The sequence below is a fragment of the Dermacentor silvarum genome, chromosome 1 (genome assembly GCF_013339745.2).
Source record: "Dermacentor silvarum isolate Dsil-2018 chromosome 1, BIME_Dsil_1.4, whole genome shotgun sequence".
NCBI lineage: Eukaryota > Metazoa > Arthropoda > Arachnida > Ixodida > Ixodidae > Dermacentor > Dermacentor silvarum.
The window spans coordinates 144,106,905-144,129,613 of NC_051154.1; the positions used below are offsets into that span (position 1 = coordinate 144,106,905).

At 43.1% G+C, this 22,709-nt stretch overlaps 2 protein-coding genes across 8 annotated transcripts in view; one reads left to right on the plus strand and one right to left on the minus strand.

The window, feature by feature from the left end:
• Window positions 1-6,067, plus strand: part of LOC119436180 (cyclin-dependent kinase 10-like) — a 70,914-nt gene extending 64,847 nt beyond the window's left edge. For 2 of the 3 annotated variants that reach the window (XM_049655983.1, XM_037702951.2), the window contains one exon: window positions 5,937-6,067. Coding sequence is in view for 2 of the 3 variants with exons in the window: in XM_037702951.2 (XP_037558879.1) it covers window positions 5,937-5,961 (25 nt within the window). In the remaining variant the exon portion in view is untranslated. Of the gene's footprint in view, window positions 1-3,316; window positions 3,393-5,936 lie in introns of all 3 variants that reach the window. The other variant, XM_037702950.2, reaches the window with a different exon arrangement.
• Window positions 6,068-15,477: 9,410 nt separating this feature from the next.
• Window positions 15,478-22,709, minus strand: part of LOC119436181 (ubiquitin carboxyl-terminal hydrolase CYLD) — a 138,313-nt gene continuing 131,081 nt past the window's right edge. For all 5 annotated transcript variants that reach the window (XM_037702954.2, XM_037702955.2, XM_037702956.2 and 2 more), the window contains 3 exons: window positions 17,317-17,429; window positions 16,299-16,512; window positions 15,478-15,788 (listed from right to left, as the gene is read on the minus strand). In XM_037702954.2, the coding sequence (XP_037558882.1) occupies window positions 15,589-15,788; window positions 16,299-16,512; window positions 17,317-17,429 (527 nt within the window). In that variant the 3' untranslated portion in view covers window positions 15,478-15,588. The remainder of the gene's footprint in view (window positions 15,789-16,298; window positions 16,513-17,316; window positions 17,430-22,709) is intronic.

Below are 22,709 nucleotides of genomic sequence, written 5' to 3' on the forward strand. Positions count from 1 at the left end.
CGGAAACAAAACACTGTCCTGTTGCTCAATCTGTTCACGCACAAGTATCAATATACCTTTTTCCGTCAGGCATGAATAAACATACTGCACACATGGTAAACAAAGCGTGGAACACGAAAATTCCGAACCTTCACGCTCTCGCATACGTTCAGGCATGAAAAACAGGTACTTCTGTTGTTTCTTTTTATACAGCATTAGTTATCGTCTGTTTCCTTAGACATCTAAAAATTTTTCGCATATGTGCAGAAAAAGCGGTACTATATGTTTATTTGTGCTTTTATTATCAGCGTGCATATATTTTTTGTGTTTGATTGCTGTCAAATAGAGACGGCTGAAGTACCATAGCTGAGGGCCCGCGTTTCTAGCAGACGAAACGCTCTATGCGTGCTGCACTGCCCGTTCCGCGCCGTCGTCTCTGCCGTCCTCCACCACTCAGCGCTTGCGCACATGGAAGCAAGCTGTTGAGTGATTTCCACGTGTCTCGACAGATGGCGCTACATGATGAGACTAGTCGGCTGGCAGTAGAAGGGAAGGAGAAAGCATGTGCAAAAGCGTGAAGAGGAGTGGAGGGAGAGAGCAAAGCAATGAGCTAGACCCCCGGCGTCCGCGTTGCACGGTTTGTCCCAAGCGAATGCGTTGCGCAGCGGTGGAGTCGGCGCTCCTGTTTATCTTACTCTGTGTCTACAGCGTTTAGAATGCTAGTCTGCAGCATATGGAACTTCTGGTCTATTAACAAAATAAGCCAGAGGGTGAACTTACCATCTGTGTATTCCACAGGTTTGTTCAGTGTCTTAGGTTTGCCAACCAATTTTTCTTTTTCTTTGCTTAGTTCCATGGTCCAGTCATCATGAAGGCTGTTTTCAATGGCATGAATTTATGCTCATTACTGCGAAAACGCAATGTCGGGTGATATTCTTCAGACTTGTTGTGTTTATTACACAAATGTAGACACTATCCATGAATAAAGCTTTTCATTTTTTTTTTATTTAACATACTGCAGCTTGACACGGAGCTAGCAAAACGGGATGATGTACAGCCTCCCACATTTTTAGCTATATCGCACGAGAACACTATAATATGGTCGTATGTCGTCCTGAAGGGAACATCGCATTAGACGACTCTTGCACAGGAGAGTTCTTAGTGCACTTGAAAGTACTTCTGCCGGTCTCACTGATTGCATTTAGTGCCTCTTATAGGCACTTGAATGATGCGTGATGGACGCTCATGCGATATAGCTAAAAATGCGGGAGGCTGTACAAAGCAACAGACAAGATATGTACACGGCACTCATATGTCTTTTTAATACAGTGTAGACCGCTTATAACGTAAGTTGCTGGAGTCGCGAATATCTGCACTATAAGCGGTACTGCACTATAACCAAAACAACGATTTTCAAGCCCTGCATGTATGCAAAACATGTAGACCTAGCATGTAGACAGGCTTTGTACTATCGCGCGCACATCACGACTACGTTTTCGCCAGTGAGCTGACGAAAACATAATCGCGATGTAGCCGGTGCTCTTCTAAGTTTGACAGCTTTGCACCGAGTCAAAACGAACTGTTTGCCGCAACAGCTGCTGAAAAAACCGTGACCGCTATTGACGCGATTATGAACGGCGACTTTGCGGTGCTGAAGGCATGCGCCCGACGCACGCACCAAGTCTGGACGAATTAACTACCATTCGCTGCAACAACTGTAGTCGAAACCGCGGTCGCTATCTATGCGATCATCGATTGCAACTACGCAGTTTTTTAGGCACGCGGCTGACGCGCGTACCGAGTAAAAACGGAACTACTGTTTGCCGCAACCGCTGCGGAGAAAACCACGGCCGCTATCGACGCGATCGTGGATGACGACTACGTAGTTATGAAAGCCCGCAGCCAACGCGGTGTTATGCGCAGCGGCAAACGCAAGAATACAGGCTTTAAAGACACAAATAGGCTCGAAGTGTTCCGGCGTTGCTGTCATTCACGTAAGAGTTCAACTGATGGCTGTGGCGATGCGGACTCCGCCACTTTGTTTCGGTTAGACGCTAGTGCCGTTCTTGCTCTTTTGTGTCGCACATTTGCAGCGCTCCTCGCTCACCGAGCTCGGAAGTAGTCCGAATTAACCGATGTGCGGCCAAATAAATCCGCATTAACGAGAGTTTGATTGCATTGAATCATTAAACGTGACAATATATGCATACGCCGGCCGGGAGCACGCACCTTGTTCAGAAGCGTGCTCGCTGCCGCCCTTGTCGGCGAGATTTAGTCTCACGCGGCTGCACTGTAAGCGGTATGCGTATACATTGAGTTCTATGGGGGGGTAAACGGGAGTTGGAAAAGGTCGCGTTGTAGCCAGTTCTGCGCTATAAACGATTACTTTATAAGTGGTCTATACTGTACTTTCTAAAATATTTCAGTATGGCAAAGCTTAATGCTTTCACAGCACTGCAACATAGCACAAGCCCTTTACCTGAAGTAACTCCAAGAGGGGAAAAATATAAACATATTTGCCACTCGACCATATCAGCTACTGCTTGGCTTTGTATAGCTCAGTATGTGGGTTTTATCGCAAAGGGCGTTATCATGTGCTTCACACAATCTCTATCACCATTTTTGTTTTTACTGCCACAGCTTTGTTTTATTCACTTACAAGCTATTGAATGCACTTTCAATTTCTTGCATGAAAATTGAACGACAGAGCAGAGAAAAAATTTCGTGAAATAATTGACAGCGCCCATCATGTTCATTGGTGCTTCACAGTAAACACGAAAAATGATAAGAATTTCTCTTAGTTGGAGTATAATGTAAACAGCCTTGAGTGAAATTGTAGGTTCACTGCTACATGTGCAGGAATAAAATTTTGCTTGTGTGTTCATGGCAGCATTCTCTAGTGCCTAGGTGCATTATTTACCATGTGCAAAAAGTGTTGCAGGGCCCCTTTAAGTAAAATAATTGGTTACTTGTATGTCATGAGCTGTAAAAATCTGGATTACAAACTTTAAATTCATTTATGCTACATGATTGGAACAACCATTTTGCAGAGAGGGCTTCTAAAATCCTGTCGGTAGTCTCATGCCAAGTCTTTTAAGTTAGTTATGAAATCATCTAGTAGTAAATTTGTGAAAAAACGAGTAACTGTTTAATGCCATAATTTCCAGACATCTTGTGAGGCCCTGCCATGAATAACAGCTTGTGTATACAGTCTGACCCCAAGATCCTTGCAAATGGGATCCTCACTTTCGAAAGTGTAACGCAGAGATAGGTGTTAGTACAGGCATCTTGGCCGGCCAATTGAAGTGACAAAACAGCGCAACACTTGTTGCCGCAGCTCGCTACACTCTCCGGCTGGCCCTTGAATATGGGAGATGATCGTATGGCAGCAGCTAAATGACCACGGGTTTCGTGTAAGGTTTATGGCATCTTGCCTTTTGATTCTGTTTTTTGTCTTTTTGTGGCTGTTGTAAATTGGTGTGATGCACAGATAGACTGTCATGTGTTTATTGCCATTCTTTTTATTTTAAGTTTTGCAGAAAAATGCAAATATTTGCTAAATTTATGTTTGCAGATTTGTAAAGTGGGTGCTCTAAATTAGTATCAGGTACTCCAAGCCTTTATTGTCATGTTCCAGTGCCTTGAAGGCCGCGAAGAAAAGCACTGCCCTTAGTCGGTTCACAACCTCTGCTGCTGAGAAACTTGATGGAAAGCCCTAGGGCGCGATCTTGTACGCGTTCCAAAATGGAACGGAGGCGGTCCGTTCCATCGAGCCGCACACGATTGGTCAATTTGATCGTCATGGTTCAAATTGACCAATCGTGTGCGGCTCACGGTTCAAATTGACCAATCGTGTGCAGCTCAATGGAACGGACCGCCTCCGTTCCATTTTGGAACGCGTACAAGATCGCGCCCCTAATTGTATGAGCCTTCAGTAAACCGTACATTATGTGGGAAAATTGTGGTCCATTAAGGGAAAGTGATGCTTTGTACCTAATGTACCAAAAACGTAGGAAAGGAGGCACAAATTTAGGCAGTGCCACGTAGTGTGTCATCTTTTTCTTTGTCCCGAGTTTAGCTCTGTTTGCTTTGAAATATGTACCAACTAGCTCACCAACTTGAATTATTGCAGGTGTGTTCAACTAGTCTTTGTCATACATGGACATTTAATATGCAATACTCCAATGTTCCTATCCTTTTCTGCATAATCAATTATTACAGTGATTTCAATCATTTCATCATTTGATTGCCATGAGTAATAGAGTATATTGGTCGACCCAATGTGCTGCATCAATAGTTAGTGGTTGATAGTGAATGCAAACTAAATGTAGCACTAGTGTTAAGTGGCCAGATTTCCTGTCCACAAAAGAAAACAAAGAGAGGAAGGCAAGCAGGACAGGTCAGAGGTAGTGCTCAGTAATGTAAGTATTCGGGCATTCAGTATCAATGCTTATTTTTATATCCTTGTACAGAATGCAATCTAGGAAAATTCAGCATGTGGTGCATTTTTCAGGCACACATAAATATCACTCTATTTCTGCCAAGGCGTGAGAGTACTGTGGTTCTGCTCTGCCCTCTCAGTGTAACTTGGCCATGGAAAGTCATATGCGCACAGGCTGCGCCGATATTAAAGGATATTATATGCCACTTAATTTGTGGTCAAACAGCAATTCCTGTAAATGTGAAAGTCAGTACCTCGCTCAAGGTTATTTGCGGTATCTTGTTGAAGAACTCTCTTGGAACATTTATTTATTTCAGCACAGGAACAAGAAAAATTACTGGCTTTAAATGGAAATTTGATGTTCCCTGTTACATTTACCCAGTCTGTACACTTGTTCCTTATAATGGTAATTTAATGGGACATAATTGAATGGGACAAACTCAGCTGTGTTCACATGTCAGGCAATGGCTATAGTACCAATTCTGTCTTCAGGACGAGCAGCAGGACCACACTCATGGAGACATGTCCCACCTAAGCTGGAATGTCCGACTGCTTAACATTGGGATATGGGTCTCAAACTTGAGCCAGGTTCCTGGCCACATACCTAATATAAGGGTGCCTGGAGCTGCAGTTCAACTTATTGGGGGAATGTGAATAGGAGTAAGGCTTTGGCCTGAATTTTCACTGTTTATTTGCTAATAAACCTGGCCTCCGCTTAGTAAAAAGCATTTCCAACTCCCTCACTGAAGTGGCCACTGTGCAACAATCATGCTCCTTGCCAATTCCTGGCTTGACTTCGAAGTCTAGCACTTAAACGTGTCTGTTGAACGGTCTGTAGTGGAGATGTGCTTTTCAAGCAACTACTCATCACAGGAATTGCCAAGGAATGTTCCTGAAGTAAAGGAACTACTTCATTCAAGGAGGTGATGCCGCCCTCAGTGGAGACAAGAAATTTTGAGTTGAGGCACTTTAGTGAATACTGGGAGCGAATGCTTGAGGTAATGAAAATGATTCTATAGACCACATGTACAAAATTCTCAATAGAAGCAGTGGAACCACTGTGAAGGAATGGGGGACAGTGCAGTGATTCATTGGAAAGCTCTTTGAACAGTGTCCAATAGTAGGACAATAGTGTCCTATAGTGTCCAATACTATTGAACTTATATTGAACAGTGTCCAATAGTGTCCTCTAAAGTATGTGTCTGCTAAGCCAACAGATATTGAAAAGTCAAGCATTTTAGGAACATTCCACATTTCGTTATCATTTGCAGCTTTACCATAATAACAAGAAGCTGTTGCTTACGCAGTAAAGGCAGTGTCATGTGTCACATAAAACACATCTTGCAAATGAATATATTTAGTTTATGGGGAACCCAAAGCCGGTAAATTACGTCTAGTATGAACAAGTTCTGGCAGATCATCTTTTACATGTGCTCATCGTGCCTGTCCTAGGTGAGAGATGCAATGTACACATATTTCATGTGCAGGTTATGTTTTGAATTGTTTCTTTCCTCAGAAAGAAGACGGCAAAGCTCATCTAGGAGTGGTGATCTGTGGAACATTCCCAGAAACTGCAAGCGTGAAGGTTCAGCACAGAATTTAATTGTTCCTCATCTCAGCAATGTTCATTAAAAAAGCATCACCTCATTTTTTAGCATGTCTGCCTCATTCACTCTTACATCATTGCAGTGAAATGGATAAATAAATGCATGCAAATATCTTTCTAGTCTAGCATTTAAGGGTCTGGAAAACAATAATTTCCAGAGAGCTAGCTTTGTATCTGTAACACCCCTTATTGTTGTATGTTGTATATGCTACATTATGCCCATTCCCATTTTTTACATATATTTCATATTTCAAATCATGATTAACGCTTTTTTTAAGTGTAGCTATTGCTCTGCTTACAGGAAGGGATTGCTTGTAATAGCAACATTAAGTTAGTTCATAAAACTCATCTGTTGCCCTCCAAAAGTATATAGATAAAACCCCAAATGATTCCATATGTGGGTGTATTAGATGTGTAGTTAATGGGCATGATAATTTTTGTTTACAGAATAGCTTTTTCATTGCCTTGTCTAGGACATGGTTTATATTAAAAATATGAAGCCTAAATCTTCATCCGGTTTATTTGACCATGATATGGGGTTAGTGAAATAGAGTAGGGAATGGGTACTTCTTTCTAGAGCATAAGCAAGTATTGCTACCAAAAATCTGGAAGCATATGCTTAGTTGTGTACTTTCAGAAGCGTAAGGTACAACAATAAAAAGATAGAAGGGTCCAAAGTTCAGGACTGTACAATGGACCCTTTGTTAATAATGACAGGAAAAATAAACTGACAAATCGAATGCTAAAAGTTATGAACAAGAAAGTACAATCCATTTGAAAAATGTCATTGAAAGTCAGTGAAAGAAAATTGTGACAATACAGAATATAGCTAAAAATATATTTTTTAAATGTATGTGTACACATGTTGGAAATTAACTATAAAAGGTACTTGCGGGGAAAAAAAGTTGAACATCAAAGAGAAACTAAACCAAGACATAAGCAAAGCACAAAAACATGCCAACTACTTAATATTTGTTTAAAAGGTGTTTTAATTAGATAATAATGAAAATATAGTTAAAGAATAAGGCAAATGATTCGTGTTTAATGACAGTACAGGCTGATATCATTTTTAAATAATTAGTGCAACATTTAGGCAACAAGGAATTATTCAATGCAAACCTAGTTTAACTACTAGACAGTTTTAGTTTAGCGCACACTATAACATTGCATACGCTATAAAATAGCGGGTCAACACTGCGCATGCGCAGATTGTTAAACGACCCATAGCGTATAGCGTACGCAAGCTATTTCTCAAATTTAGCGTTACCGTCTTTGCGTGGGTTTGCGTAGTTTACGTAAAACATGGCGGCGGTCCCCGCTGCTTTCGCTTAGTCTCAGGCCGCTTCGACGACAGTGTATTATGAATAACCTCGTGGAGTTTTCAAGATCGCTTCTCATTTGAAACGACACGAAGCCTAACGAGATATGTCAGCGCCACCTATCGGTGAAGTCGAGAGATAGGCGCGACGTTGGCATATGGCCTCTGAGATCAGAAGATCTCGCAGGCCAACTAAAACTGTAATAAACGTGCGCTGCTTAGCGTACGCTGTACCATAGCGTATAGCGTACGCTATTAGTTGTGTACACTATACTAAAACTGTCTAATATTCTACCAAAAATTAAGATCGACAACTGGAAGCTCGAGCAGATTAGTAAATCTAAAAAAATGAGCGCAGCTTGCACTAGTGGTGCAAAGCTGGAGCAAACGGCAGAGCTTGTGATCGACCAAGCTACAGCCAGGGTTGCTATCCCGACGACGCTGGATACTCAAATGCAGACTCTCGCGTTCTCATTCTCGAAACTCGGGATCTTCGACTCGACGACGCCTCTTCTTGGCTGCAGCTTCGGCACGGTATTCCGGATCGGCTCGCCGCCGACGCGCAGATTCTCGCTTGGCCGCACGACGCGCTTCAAGACGCGGCCTGGCGAAGCGTTGACATGTCTAGGCGAAGCGAGGCACATGTGGTTGCTAGGCGACGGGAAGTGACGTCATGGCTAGACGGAGCAGGTGCGCGGTCGTAGCAGCTCGGCGCGGCAGTGCAGAGCAGCGGCGAAGCAAGGCGCAGCTGTGCCAAGTGGTTGCTAGGCAACACTCGAAGACATCATCGCCAGGCGCAGTTTCTGGTCTACACTATACGGGCCAACCTCCGGCTTAAACAGGTCCGCTGTTAAAACTTGACTAAAGAGTAATGACAAAGCAAGATATGAACAAGTACAATATTGTTTGTGCAAAGTAGAACACTGGAGTTGGATTAATAATGGCTATTTTTGTAATTATACAGACTGCTTGGTTCTGGATGTGTTGTACAGAAGAAATGTGACAGTAGTAAGTATTGCCCTATGAAACAAAACTGTAACTGAAATGATTGTGCAAAAAGAAGGTATTGATAAAAAAGTGTCAAAGAAAAGGGTGTGCTGTAATAAGTATGCAGACAAAAAAAATTACTTTTTCTGCTTTAGTGCCATAAAATTAGTGATGTTCGAATAGTAGTTCTTGAGACTGAATCGAATAGTGCCAGAAGTAAATCGAATATCCAATACTTTTCAAATAATTAGCAAATACTACTGTACAGCCTTCTCTTCATTAATATCAAACAATCTTCACATCCTGGTATTCAGAGCATTAGAAAGACTCTGCGGTTACACTGCACATTATAAAGTATTTGTTATTAAAAGCACAAAGGCAGCATTAGGAACAACTACGATTGTTCACAAAATCTAGGCTCTTTGGAGCATATGTGGTCATGCATTATTATACAAAATTTATAAAGATAATCTTGGGGGCCAATTAAAATGTGGTTATACCATCGCAACCAAACCAGACATGTGCGTTGTGTAACAATGGCAGCGCGGGAGAAAAAGAATGTCTATTTTGAACAGTCATGGCAGATGGTGCCACTATTGTATGAAGTATGTTGCAATGAGACGTATTCAGACTTAATGCAGAGAGAAGACATGGGTCCTGCATCGATAAATAGTACCAAGCAATACACACTGCCAGATGCCATGTCTAAACAGCATTTATTGTGAGTGATCATGTTTAGCCGCAAAATGGTGTCTGTCTGAGCGACATAGCATTATGTACAGTACATTATGTCTACTGTGGCTGGGATGAAAGTTACTTCATTTTTGTTTCAATTTCATTTATGATCGTGTACAGTCAGCAACGTGAAGTATTGGAAAACTACTGTTGGAAAATATTTGAATTTGTGAATAGTGACTAGTCCATTCGTGGACCAAATCAAATACCAATTATCTGATCTAAGGACCGAATCGAATACTTATAACAATATTCAGTTTGTTATTTTGTAAGTTTCAAATATTCGCACACCCCTATAAAATTGTACACAGTCCGAGGAGCAAGGCAGTCCAACAACGAGTACGGACAAGCACTACAAGCCATTTAACGATGGTGCCTAGAGCAAAGCACCATGGTAAATAAAAAACATGCAATTTTCACTTATAAAGTATAGACCACTTATAACGTAACCGCTTATAGTGCAGGACCGGATATATTGCGGTCTTTTCAGACTCCCATTAATTTTCCCATAGCACTCCATGTATACATGTATCGCTTATAGTGCAGTTGCGGGAAACGAAATACCGGTTACAGTGCGGCTGACTGGGAGTACGGAAGTCAGTGGAGATGGCGAACGCTCCCCTCAAACGGGCGCCCCAAGGAGTGCTCGAGGAAGAAAGAGAGACGAAGTGGCGGAGAAGGGCACATGGTGCGAACGCACAGCCAGTGAGGCTGAAACCAGAATCTTGAGTGCGAGTCGTGAAATATCACGGCGCGCATAGCGAGCGAGCGCCACGAAATTGTCAACGCCGGCCAACGCTCGCTTCACGATACCGGCAGTAAACGAAACTTCAGGGAGCGGGCGGCGCCGGCACATCACGGCGAATGGCGCACACGGAGACCGTGGAATGCGAGGGAGGAGGGCGGCAGGGAAGCGGACTTCGCCTCGGCAACTTCGCCGCTTCGGTGGCTCCCCTCGCCCTCCCTGGTTGCTCCCTCACTTTCGACTGTCACCGTGCGCGCCCGCCGCCGTGCAGGCGCCGCTCCAGCCAGCCCGGCGCCAGCTCCCCGAAGTTTCGTTTTCTGCCGTTATCGGGAAGCTGGCATTTGCCAGCGTGGGCAGTTTCGTTGGCCGGCCTGGGACAGCGCCGCTGCTTCCCCCTGCGCCGTAGCTGCAGCGTGCAAGGTCAACACGTGACTAGAAATTAGAAGAAGCATAAAGGAGAAAGAAGGGTTCACTGCCATTTTCTACATGTGGCTACGGTAGCGTGGCTGAGACGTCGGCACGTATACGCATGTTCCGGTGCAACGCAGAATCGGCGACCTTGCCATGTGAGAGAGGGTGAAATTTCCGCGCGACATTGGGGGGGTCTCTCCTAAGCTTTTACTATGTGGCGGTGCCGGAGCAATGCCGGTCGGAGGCGCCGCCGCATGATTTGGTTCGAATTAACGAGATTTGACTGTAAATTGAATGCAAACGTTTTAGCCGCATTCCTCGACTGTCGCATACGCGTGGCGGCTCGGTGCACATGTTTTGCATATGTGCGGGCCTTGAAAATTGTTGCTTTGGTTATAGTGCGGTACCGCTTATAGTGCGGATATTCGCAACTCCGGGGACTTACGTTATAAGCGGTCTACACTTATGTGCAAAGCTGTTTTGGTTGGTGTAGTATTTGTTTGTTTTACTGATTAATACAACTTAACATGCAAAATATGTTCAGTTTATCACGTGCTTGCTGTCACTGCAAATTTTTGCAGTAATGGCTCTATTATAGGGTACTAAAACAGTGCTCTGGCAACAGTGCTGTCACAGCAGCAGGCATAGAAGATGCAAATAAGCAAAATGTTAGAGTTGCTTGGGCGACAGGCTGACACTTTGACATCGCCTAGCTTCTTGCAAAAGAGCACACGTAGGCTCACAGCAGTGCACTCAATCACAGTCTTAGTTCATTGTTAAATTTGCTTTTGCTGACCCTCTTTGGGTAAAACTGAATTCTAGAGAAAAAAACTCAATGGAACCCTATGTAAAATTCAATTTAAGCTTTTTTTTTTTCCAGTTGAAGTCAAAATCCTGAACCCTAATTATACTGAAAGTAATAGGTCACCAAGTTTTCCTTCTTTTTTAACATTTACTCGGGAACTCGTGCATTAACTTTTCAATTTATGTATTTTCATTCCAGAGCCATTTAGTGTTCAAAAGTCTGAAGTCCATAGTTCTAACCCAAGGTGTCCTATGAGAAACATACTGGAGGTCATAAACAGTGCAAGGCCATGTGACTAAACAAAGGCTAAGGTTAGATTTGTTGTGGATCAAACAATGAGCCTGTACTGCCTGTCAAAGCTATTAATGGATATACCAGGTGTTTCTTTAGACCATGCAGAATTTTTAAAAATCGCCTGTGGCAGCACAATTCTATTCCCTGAGTGTGATTTCTCGTAGTGTTGCATATCACAGTGGCAGTTCCCACAACTTCCACAAAGCATGAAATAAAATCAGGTTAATCACATAACCAGATGAAAGATCTGTAGGAAATACGTATCATTCAGCAGCTAACTGTTCGAAAAAAAAACAGTTGGCTTTAGCTAAGTACCTTGTGAACATTTCAATGATTTGAGATTTGAACACAGATGTTCTGTTTGAGTAACAATTTATGCACCCAGCTAGAGCTCTAGAAATGTCCAGGAACACAGCTGAATTGGGCTTTTCAGCCTTTTTTGGTTGCAGAAATTGCAACCTAAAGATTTTACCACAATCAAACCCCCAATTGTACAAACTTTAATCGAACTAAACTTTCATTCAAATTCTGTTACTCTTTCATAGGTGGAAATTCATTATTTCTGTCAATTTGACAGAGCAATATTAGTGCTTTCATTTCAATTTCAAGTTTCTGAGCATTGTGCAGACCCTTTGTCAACTTCTGTAAGTATAAATCACATGGGTGCAGTGATGAAAATGTGTTGCTATGGCATTTGCCAGTCTGGTGCATAGTCAGCAAGCATGCTGTGTGTAATTAATCTGTGCTCTAGGGGCTCTGGGAAACAAGATAAGTTTAAACAGATGAGAGATTCTGTGATCTGACAGTAACTGCCAAATACAGCAGTGTCTGGGTTACTTTAATGTGGCAGCCAGTTAAACTGTAGTCAGGGTTCAAGGACAGCATACATGGAGTACGCATAATATGCACCATAGTTGCATGCTCACGGACAACTACATAGCAAAGTTTTTATGGAAGCTAGTGTCTTTTTATGCACTCATTTGCTTCTAACTCAGTATGAAGAAAAGACCTAGAGTTCAAGTGGCCAATTCATGTGTTGACGCACGGGCGAGGCAGCGTGTTGCAGCTAGTCACAGCAGGCTACTATAAAGCTTGGCAATGTAAACAAGTGAATACTGCTTTCAACTGCGACGCAAACAGACATTTCAATGAGAAAGCATGTTTGCTTAAAAAAGCCCTGAAACACTTTAACTAATCATAGAATAGCCTCACTATTAAAGGATGTCATCTCGCGAATTTAATGCTGCAAACATTTTTCGAATCCTTCAAGTATAAGCGGAGTTATCGCACCAATCCGCAGCTTTCTCTCTCTCTTTGTGTCCGCTAGCATGCTGGAAGCTAATAGGAGAGAAGCCAAGGGGGCAAAGCCACGCCCAATAATTTAATGTCTCAGTAGCAAGAGGGCTCATCCTGGCACCTCATGGCAGCTGTGATAGACTACGTTATACAGCATGCCGCTGCTATCTCGGAGACCACATGCAGCAGACGCAGCTATGCACAACTGTCGTGATCGCGAGAACATTCTCAGTAATACTATAATTGCTAATTTTCAGCTAAATAAATGAAACATATATACGTCTACGATCTCAAACAGACAGAAAAATAATTTCATCTTTGTGCTGCCGGTCTACACAGTAAGTGGTTCGTGTGGAAAGGGAAATGTTGGCGCTATCTTCTGCAGCCCTTGAGGGAGCACGGCTCATATATCTGTCTACGATCTCAAACAGACAGAAAAATAATTTCATCTTTGTGCTGCCGGTCTACACAGTAAGTGGTTCGTATGGAAAGAGAAATGTTGGCGCTATCTTCTGCAGCCCTTGAGGGAGCACGGCTCAGCGCCAAATGAGCCGTGCTCCCTCAAGGGCTGCAGAAGATAGCGCCAGCATTTCCCTTTCCACACGAACCACTTACTGTGTAGACCGGCAACACAAAGATGAAATTATTTTTGTCTGTTTGAGATCGTAGACATATATATGTTTCATTTATTTAGCTGAAAATTAGCAATTATAGTATTACTGAGAATGTTCTCGCGATCACGAAATCAGCCAATAGCTGTTGGTGGGTTCAGCTGCTTGCGATGACACTGCATGACGACACTGCGGAAGCGAGAGCAAGTGATTTTTCACTGTGTTTGACTTGAGATTGTAATTCCTTGCTGCATGGCTCGCGTGTTCACGGGAGCCTCTTCTACAGATTGGCAACGTTTTCTTACTATGTTCAAGAAGTGTTTCAGGGCCAGTTTAATGCCTGCATCATTCTGTTTTTCTCCACGTTTCCGGTAAACTAAAAACAAAAAGAAATCATGAGGCTTAACGTCTAAAACTAGCCTTTCTTGCGCATTCAAAGAGCGCTTGTGCAAAGCCCATTTCACGAGGCATGTGCTTGCTCATGCGGAGAATGAACACAGCTAAAGGCAGAGCATGTACTACTTGAACTGCTGGAAAACAATATGCATGTGACTGAATTGGCATGGCATATTGTGCCATTATATTCTGGCATTTGCCTCACCTTGAGATCTCACCTTGAGGAGGTGATTGAAGCTCAAATGACACTCCTTGAACAGAAGAGAGATCTCTGTTTGTGCAGTAGACCTTTTTGATAAATTCACATGACATTGTTTTGTTTTCCACAAAATAAGGAGGAAGGGATGTTGTGCAAGCTTTCATAAAAAATGATGATGTGGACATGATTGATGCCATAGTGGGGCTTTTGATTTTGACCACCAGGAGTTTCTTGATGTGCAAACATTAGTAGGCAAGCATTTTTGCATTTTAGCCCGATAAAAATGAGGCTGCCAAAGCTGGGAATTCAACCCGCAAGCATGTGCACTTCTGATACAGGGTAACTAGTGCAGTAGCCACAGGGTCACGACTTTCTTCACATGCTCAATGGAGTGTGTTGTGCATGCTGTGGACTTTCCTTAAAGAAAAAATAATAATAAGAAAGCTGATTGTGGTTTGGTGCTAACCACAGATCACTACGTCTATGGCGATGACCTTGATAATTAAATATATCTCGCTACATTGTAAACATGAATGTCTCATTTTCATTCTGTCATGATGCAGCATTGGTTGTAACCTCCTGCTCTTGCCTGCAAAGATTTATTGACATTTCGTGTGCATAATTATAAACAGAATTTTAATTGAAAACTCATAATGATGCTCATTCACAAGTTAGCCAACAGGACTTTCATGAGAACATTTCTCCACTGTTAAAACATGAAAACCTTCTTGATAATAATGAACTTCTAGATTGAGTTTTTCACTGCAAAAAAGTATGATTACATTAAAGTAAGGCTCGAATTTAGTGCTTTGCCCCAGAGAAGGTCAAAATAGTAGAACCAACTGAGATACCCATCTTAATTAAGCAGTTAATTTTTGTAATGCATTAAAAACACATTAGACCAGTTTGTTCCAATGAACCCAAAATATATGTTACCCAAAATTGGAGAAGACACCAGACAAGTCTGCAAAAACAAAAGCACTCTTTGTAGCAAATCAAAGTGCGGGAGCGGGGGCCGGAATGAGTCAGTTGAGCAGGGCAGTCTTCACAAGCAAGATGCCTTGTTACGAAGTACAGTGTTTTTTATGTAACAGGGTTGTGCTGTCACGATATGTATATTTTGTGATGTGCAGAAAGCAGTGTAAAAAAATTAAGTGTAGCTTGCACTGCAGGCGCAACGCTAAAGAGACAGCGGAGCTGATGGGCACCTAGCTAGTCCTGGCTTTTGGGCTAGGCTAAGCACTACCAAGTCATCACCAGCATTTTCCGGAATTTACTGATTATTGATCAATTATCAATTAGCTATTGATTGCCTTGTCACGACAAGCAAGGTATTGGCCACGTATTTGAGCTAGGCTAACTACCAAGTCATCCCCAGCATTTCCCGGAATTTATCGATTAGCTATTGATAGGCTATCGATGACTGACTAAGCTTAAGCAGTCCCAACCATGCTTTGCTGGACTTACCCCTGCGAACTAGCGAAGCTGAGCCTGGCTATGTGCCATTGCACTTGGACCCTTTCTGCACTACCTCCAGGATCGGCCCACAGTTTTCTGTCGACTACAGACAGACAGACTACGCTCGGCATACACAGCTCCGCTGTTAAAAGATAAATGACAGTCCAGAGACTGAAGAATGAGGAGAAGGCTTGGAGCAGTTTTAAAATCATTTAATAGTTACGATATTGAATCATTCAACTCTTCACAATGCACAAACATGCCTCTTGCACGTGACTGCTGTCTTCTGAAGCCTAACCAGTATGCATCATTTGTACTTCTTAACAAATTCGTCCTGATACATGCACAAGTAGGCATCACAAAGCAACCTGCGTGTCATGCCAGGAAGTAGCTTGGTCTTATCAGGCCGAGCCATGTCACGTAATTTTTCTAGGCCTTTTTGTCCAAACCAGGTGTCAGCCTCCAGGTATTTATCCACTTTGGGGATGTTGTGCCCATCCTCTCCTCCTGCACAGTTGGACCAAGTGCATTACAAGCAGTTTAAAAAAGTAAGACTTCGTCAAGGATGACAGCAGCACTCATGCCTGAATGTCACACTGTCAATGAGCGCAGAACCTAAATTTCTGCTGTCAGTCATAGCGCGCTTTTTCCCGGTTCGGTGAAACGGCTGCTCGCGCATTATACCTGCTAATTTTTACGCGAACATTACGGTAGCTAGCGAAGCATCGAACCTTCACCTTTGGCTTGGGTTTGTTCAGAAAAGCGGTGCATGGGAGCGAGACATTTTGTTAAAAATAACCATTGCGTGGTTTATGTAGTTTGAATTCGCAGGAGTTTTTCTCGATTCAAATACATAGGAATTTGCCACGACCAACATAGAACATTTTTTGTCAGCATAGCACTATGCTGACAAAAAATCACAATCCGTGATATGGGCATTATCTTTGTTAATCTGGGATGCCCTACATGGGTCATAAAAACTGCAAATAGAATTAGATAAATGGCAAACACACTAACCCTCACGGTCAGCCATACTGTCAAAAAAGCACCAGGTGTGCGTGTTCTTGCCGTCCTCCACAGGACACTTGACAAAGCAGACATAGTGGCTTGTTTCAATGCAGACAACTGCAAACAGGGTCATAACCTGTCTGCGGGGCTGAGCATCCTCCCCAAAACGGTCATTACTCAAAGCAGTCTGCTTATGGCCATCTCGGTCTTGGTGTTGATGAACCTGTAAACATGCAAGAAAATGCATAAACGGGTGCACTTTCTAGAAAAAGGAATTAATAAACATTTTCCTTAATTTTTCGGAGCAGCTTTGTTATAACAGTGTCACTTTAAAGTGGATCATCAACACTTTTATTGAAGTTTTACAATGTCTTCGGTATGAAAGGACACTATTACACAAATCTCCCAAAAGAACTTCTCCAGGGTGTCTTTTTTTTTTTTTAATTAGAAACCATGCAATGAGCTCTGGCTTGCACAGTAGTAGTAGTAGTAGTAGTAGTGCATGCACAGGAACCCAGATGTGCACGCACTACTAGAATGAAATAGTTTATGAGCAAGAGTTCTCTCTTAGCATGCAGAAAGAACACTCCATTTCTGGAACTAATATTCAGTGTTCACTCAAGAGATTTAGTTATGAGCCATGCGCCAAGTGCTAAGTGTGTAGGTGCTCTTTGGCCACCTGCATTTTTGGTGAGGCTAGCTAGCTGGTTAAGCCAATGTTAGAAATCGAGCCAAGCCAGAGGCACCTGCTGCTCTGGTAGCACCTACTGATATAAATATATATCACCAGCACTCAGTTCATGACTGGCTTTTATCCTTACATCATTTAGAGTACAGCAAGTAAAAATGGGCTTTTTTCAACGCACATATTTAGAGAAATGCATTTAAACAGAACCTACAATACATGATGTTGCTAATAGATTCAACATTTCAGATGCATTGGTTAAAGTATAATGATGGATCGATGAAATAAGGTATAAAACTCTCTTTTGTGTCCCTTTAAAGTGTCTAATGTGAGAGAGCTTACCGTTTTGTTGCAGCTATCACAGTAACTTGTGCATTCAAGACCAACATCTGGTCGGAAGCAATTCCAACACTCTTGTGTAGCCTGTCTGCCACAGACATAGCAAAACCTGGGTGCTGCACAAGAAGCCAAATCGCATAATTAAAACCCTGTGTAACTAAAACATTATCAAACGAATGTCACAGTGAATATAAGGGCATTGTTTACACAATCACAGTCTCTAATAATAAAAATAGTAACACTGACAGTGATAGATCTACAAGACCAGTGGTTGTCTCAGGCAACAAGCTGTGAAATGACCCTTACAGAAGGTACAGCTCAGTGTGAAAGTATAATATCTCAAAGTAAAAACACATGCAGCATTGCTCAGCCTGTTAATGAGTGTACAAAGCCGACATGGTTCCCACTTTAGCAAATGTTGCCACCTACATATTTTATGCCTGTTTTCTTTTTTCCCGGCCCTGTAATATATACGAGGGCGATTCAGAAAGTAATGTCACCAGGCCCACTACTTTGCCAATAGTACTGCAAACATTTTGAACTCTTTATCATTAATGCACTGATGTTTAAGCTATAGAATGTCGCTTGCCTTACCTTCCTAACTCTTCTAGTTCGAGGGTAATTCAGCAATCCATGGCATACAGTGGTGATCACGTCCGGTTGTGACGTCCAGTTGAAACAGCGGGCTGCAATTTAATTTCTGACTGAGGGAGGTTGTTCGCCCATCAACATTCATTGCTGTCTGAGTGCAGTTTACGGGGACACCTATGTTGATGTCAGCACTGCGCGGAGGTGAGCAAAGATTGTGAAAGACCAAAATCCAGCTGCATCAAAACTCAACACAAGCCACAACCTTCCGCAGTCAGAAATTCAATTACAGCCCACTGTTTCAACTCAACGCCACCACTGGATGCCATGGATTGCTCGATTACTCTGGAACGAGAAGAGATTGGAAGGTGAGGCAAGTGATATTCTATACCTTAAATATCAGTGCATTAATGATAAAGAGTTCAAAATATTTGTAGTACTATTAGTAAAGTAGTGGGCTTGGAGGAATTACTTTCTGAATTGCCCTCGTACAATACTTCTATATTTGAATGCAATGTGTAGATGTGGTATCGATGCTATGTTCACTTAGATGTTTGTAGCGTTCTTCTTAACTATCATGACAACTGAAAAGTAAAACTGCACCCTTTGACAAAAGTTTTAATGGAGAGCAATGGAGCTGGAATAACTTACTTATACTAACCAAAATGTGGCTTACCACAGATATCTCTGACTGAAGTTATGAGTAATCTAGCAAACTTTGATACTTTTCACAAACACAGGCAGGATACTATACTCCGTTTCATACATCAGGTGCAACGCTGTGGAAGCTACGCAAGAAGTATGGTCACCAAAATTTATCACTCCGTGCGGCGTGCGTTTTGTCTATGCTTCGCGGCGCACCAATGGCGTTTGCTCGCGCGAGCATGCACGTGAAGCTGCCGCGACGAGCTGCAAATAAAAAAACAACGAAAAGCAAATTGATCTAACACAATGTGTTAGCAGCCATATGGTTTGTTTATTTCAAAGGGTAAATTCTTTTTTTCACTCAGAACTGAGCTTATATAAAGAACATTATCACCAAAATTGGTTAAAAAACACCATACTATTTTTAAGTGTGAATGCAGCCACTGCAAAAAGTATCTCTAGCCTCCACAGCGTTGCACATGATGTATGAAACGGAGATAGGGGTGGTGCTGTCCATATTGCAGCGAAAAAACAGTTGATGTGCTCCGCAATTCATGTGGCTACTAATCTCTAATTCTATGGCTTAACTGCCATGCTAAACTGCAGCTGCTACTTGTCAATGTCTGCCATCTTCCTTTCAACATCTTAACACATACCTCTAACCAATTAAAAAAAAAAAAGAAAGTTCTTGAATGCATGCATTTTGCTTGTAGGGGAAGGGGACTTCAATTACCCACATGTTGACTGGTCAAGTTACTCTTGCATGGGTACAAGTCATACAGAAACTAGGGGTGCACGAATACTCGAATATCACTGAATCTATTCGAAATGCACACAGACTATAGGCGGCGCGAGAGGTGATCCATGATGGCGGACGGAGAGAGTATCAGAATTCTCGAGTACAAGTCCGCGTCGTATTACGCCGGGCTTTTTCTCATTTTTCTCGTAGCACGCAGCGTGTATTTTTATTTTTCAGAGTTTATTCTGATCAGCTGCGGAATGCCGCTACGTTTTACAAAGCAGCTATATAAGGAGGGATTATGGAACACCTTGAAACCTACAAAAAAAGAGGATCTGGTGTCTAATCGAAGGTGAAGAAGTTTTGAACGCTGGCCATCTGATTTGCTGCGGCGTTAAGACATGCAGCGCTCACCCTGTTGCAATTAAAGGACTGCTTGTGCAGACGCCCCGCGTCTAAGCTTTTTGTTGTGTGTTGCAGCCGCAGTGGCTGGACATGTTGCCACGGCGTGCACGCCCCGCACATATAAATGAGCCTTGAATCTAATAATTCACGCCCCGTGTATATAAAGACGTCTAGCGTGCATAACCAGAAGTGTGTGCATGCGTGCTTGTTATTTTAAGGCAAATGATGCCCTTAGCCTTACTGAAGGATGTATGCGAGGTGAAGCGTACCAGAACGAACACTAAGGCGTTATCTGGTGTACAGGCGTACAGCGTTATCGGTTTAAGCTAGAAAAAGAACTCCGATCTTGTTATCAAGTTCAGTTTTAATCGAAAAGGGTCAGTGCAAGCAAATGTGCCAGAGACCTAGCGATCGGTGCGCAGCTGTGAACCTAGTTACGCTCCGATGCAACGAGCCTGGCGAAGTCGAGGACACGCTTCAGTGTGCCTCCCGAATTTTCCGTTTCCGTTGGCAGCCTTCCGTTTTGCCTGCCACTGAGACAAATGCGAAGATTGGTGGTGGTGGGAAGGGAGGGGGCTGCAATCCTCTCCATACAATCCGCATGGAGAGGATTGCAGCGCACACGGCGACGAAGATGCGCTGCAAACCTTCGTTGGTGGCACCTCAGGCTTGCCAATCCAGAGCTTCACCGCCCATTTCTTTTTAAGATACGCGTCCAGCGGAAACGAATGAAGCCTTATCTCATCCTTCGCCGCTCGGTTGGTGCACTGAGGCACGCAACACATCCTGTTGCTATTAATTTTTTTTCATGGCGTAGGTAGAAGCTTTTAACAAAGCTGATATGCATCTGCGCATAAAGAGTCACACGGTAACACTGGTGTAACGGTAACACTCTCGCTGGCCACTACGCGGCGCGACCGTCTGTGTGCACTGAGAATAGTGAACATTCTACTATATACTATATACTATATGTACTATTTGATATGGAGACCCGCTAAATGCCACAGGTCGCGTCCACTGCGGAGCCCCTCGCGCTCGATGGTGCCAAAGCGAGCGTTTCACTTAGTTTTCGGAGCAAAAGGAGCATTGAGCGGACGTGCCACCCCGGCTGACGCATTAGCGAAATTTGTCACTGCGAGTGCTCCCCAACGTCAGCGGGATTGCGCACACAGCAATCGTGCCGCGTCGACCAGGACTGCCTCTGTCGGCACAAGGTTCGTTCGGGTCGACAGGTCTGATCAAAATGATAGCACGACGCGGACAGCGGGAACGGCAGCAATTCGCCCAGAGATCTTCGAGTGGCACCCTCTCGTGTGCAACGTCAATAGGGGAACTCCACCGCTGCGCCGCGCGCGTGCACGCTACGTGAAGGCAACTTGAAGCTGTCGACCGTCCTGCTCGGCTCGAGTTTTCGAAAAGCGAGGTTGCAGGTTTTTCGTCTAGTATGTATGGAATGTTCCAGGACACTATTTCCTGCGAAATCGAGCAAGTAATCGTCGCCACACTCAGTGTGCATTGCTCTTGGCGTCATCTGCTAGTAATCAGTGTGTATACGTGCGTGTACAGTGTTGGCTTCTCGCCATCGCTGTTCTGTTTTCATGGCGCACTCATAATGATTTGTCGGCCCTTTTTTGACAATTAATTGCAGCAGTTAACCTTCAGCCACGGTTGCCTGCGCTGTAATAGTGTTTCTCTGTTCAGCGCGTGCTGCGTGTTCCGTCCGAATTTGTTGCTGCCCAATGCATTAAGCATATCACGAAAGAAGTTTGATGCCATTCTAAAGAAACTAGGTGGTCACTGTGGTACGTTAATGCATGCACTGCGTTAAAGCATTGCAGCAAAGTGTGGTCTGGAATGTCTGCTACAAGGGCGGACAAAATTAATGAGCAAAACAAAATTACGTATTCTTGAGCTGCAATACACACCTTCACATAATTTTTAATTAAAATGGATTACTTCCACCGTGACACAGCTAGCTCCTGCATGTTAGTCGGCTCAGCGTAACCCTTTGCTTCCTTGCTCCTACCGTGGGTAGCGTGCACATTCCCCAGGCTAGATTCATCCAGTGATAATAATTAGTGCTATCCAGTAACAAAAACATGCGCCAACCTTTTCTTAGATCATCGTTTCTAATATATTTTGCTCTGCAAGCGGGTCATACCTATTCAAAACTAAAAACAAGAAAATTGATACGTTTAGGGGAGCTGGGAACTATACCAAATAAGTTGCTGGAGCGCTAAACACACAAAGAGAAAGACGAAGTGGGGACGTGGGAGACGTACAAAGGCGAAATGTTTACAAGCTTTCCTGCGTTATTTTTTTTTTACATAAAGCTTTCATTATTACGCTGATAAAATAATGTTTTCCGAGTAGTTTCGGCAGTCGGAAAGTGCGTTACAGGAATAGTATTGCGCTAACCTTAACAAACTTCATTTTTTTTCTGCATTACAAAGTGGTAATGAGATTTATTTGCAAGAAAATAGTGCTAAGCATGCTTGACTATTGGGAACAATAGCGCGTGGTGCCCCACTAATGTTTAAGGTAAACTGCTTCTCAGTAAAAGAAGAAAACTTTTGTTGTCCGAAAACCTTTACACTTGCAACCCCAAATTACTCGAATTACGAGCGAAATGTGAAATTCGCATTCAACTACAATGCCGCTTTGTCAACGCAAAATTTTGCGCATCAGCCCTGCGATGGTGCTTCATTTCCAAAGCTGCGTAGACTTACATTTACTGGCTCGGCGCAATGTTTTATGACTGAGTCACGAGATCGTATCCCTGCCCGCGACAGATGGGTTCATATGAGAAATAAAAACATATGCAAAAAATAAATTCTGAGATTTTATGTGCCAAAACTACCATATGATTATCAGACACGTAGTGTTATTTAGACTCCAGATTAATTTTAGCCACCTGGGGTTCTTTACCGTGCACCTAAATCTAAGTAGACACAAGCGTGCTTGCAATTCGCCCTCATTTAAATGCGGCCGCCATGGAAGAGGTCGAACCAGTGACCTC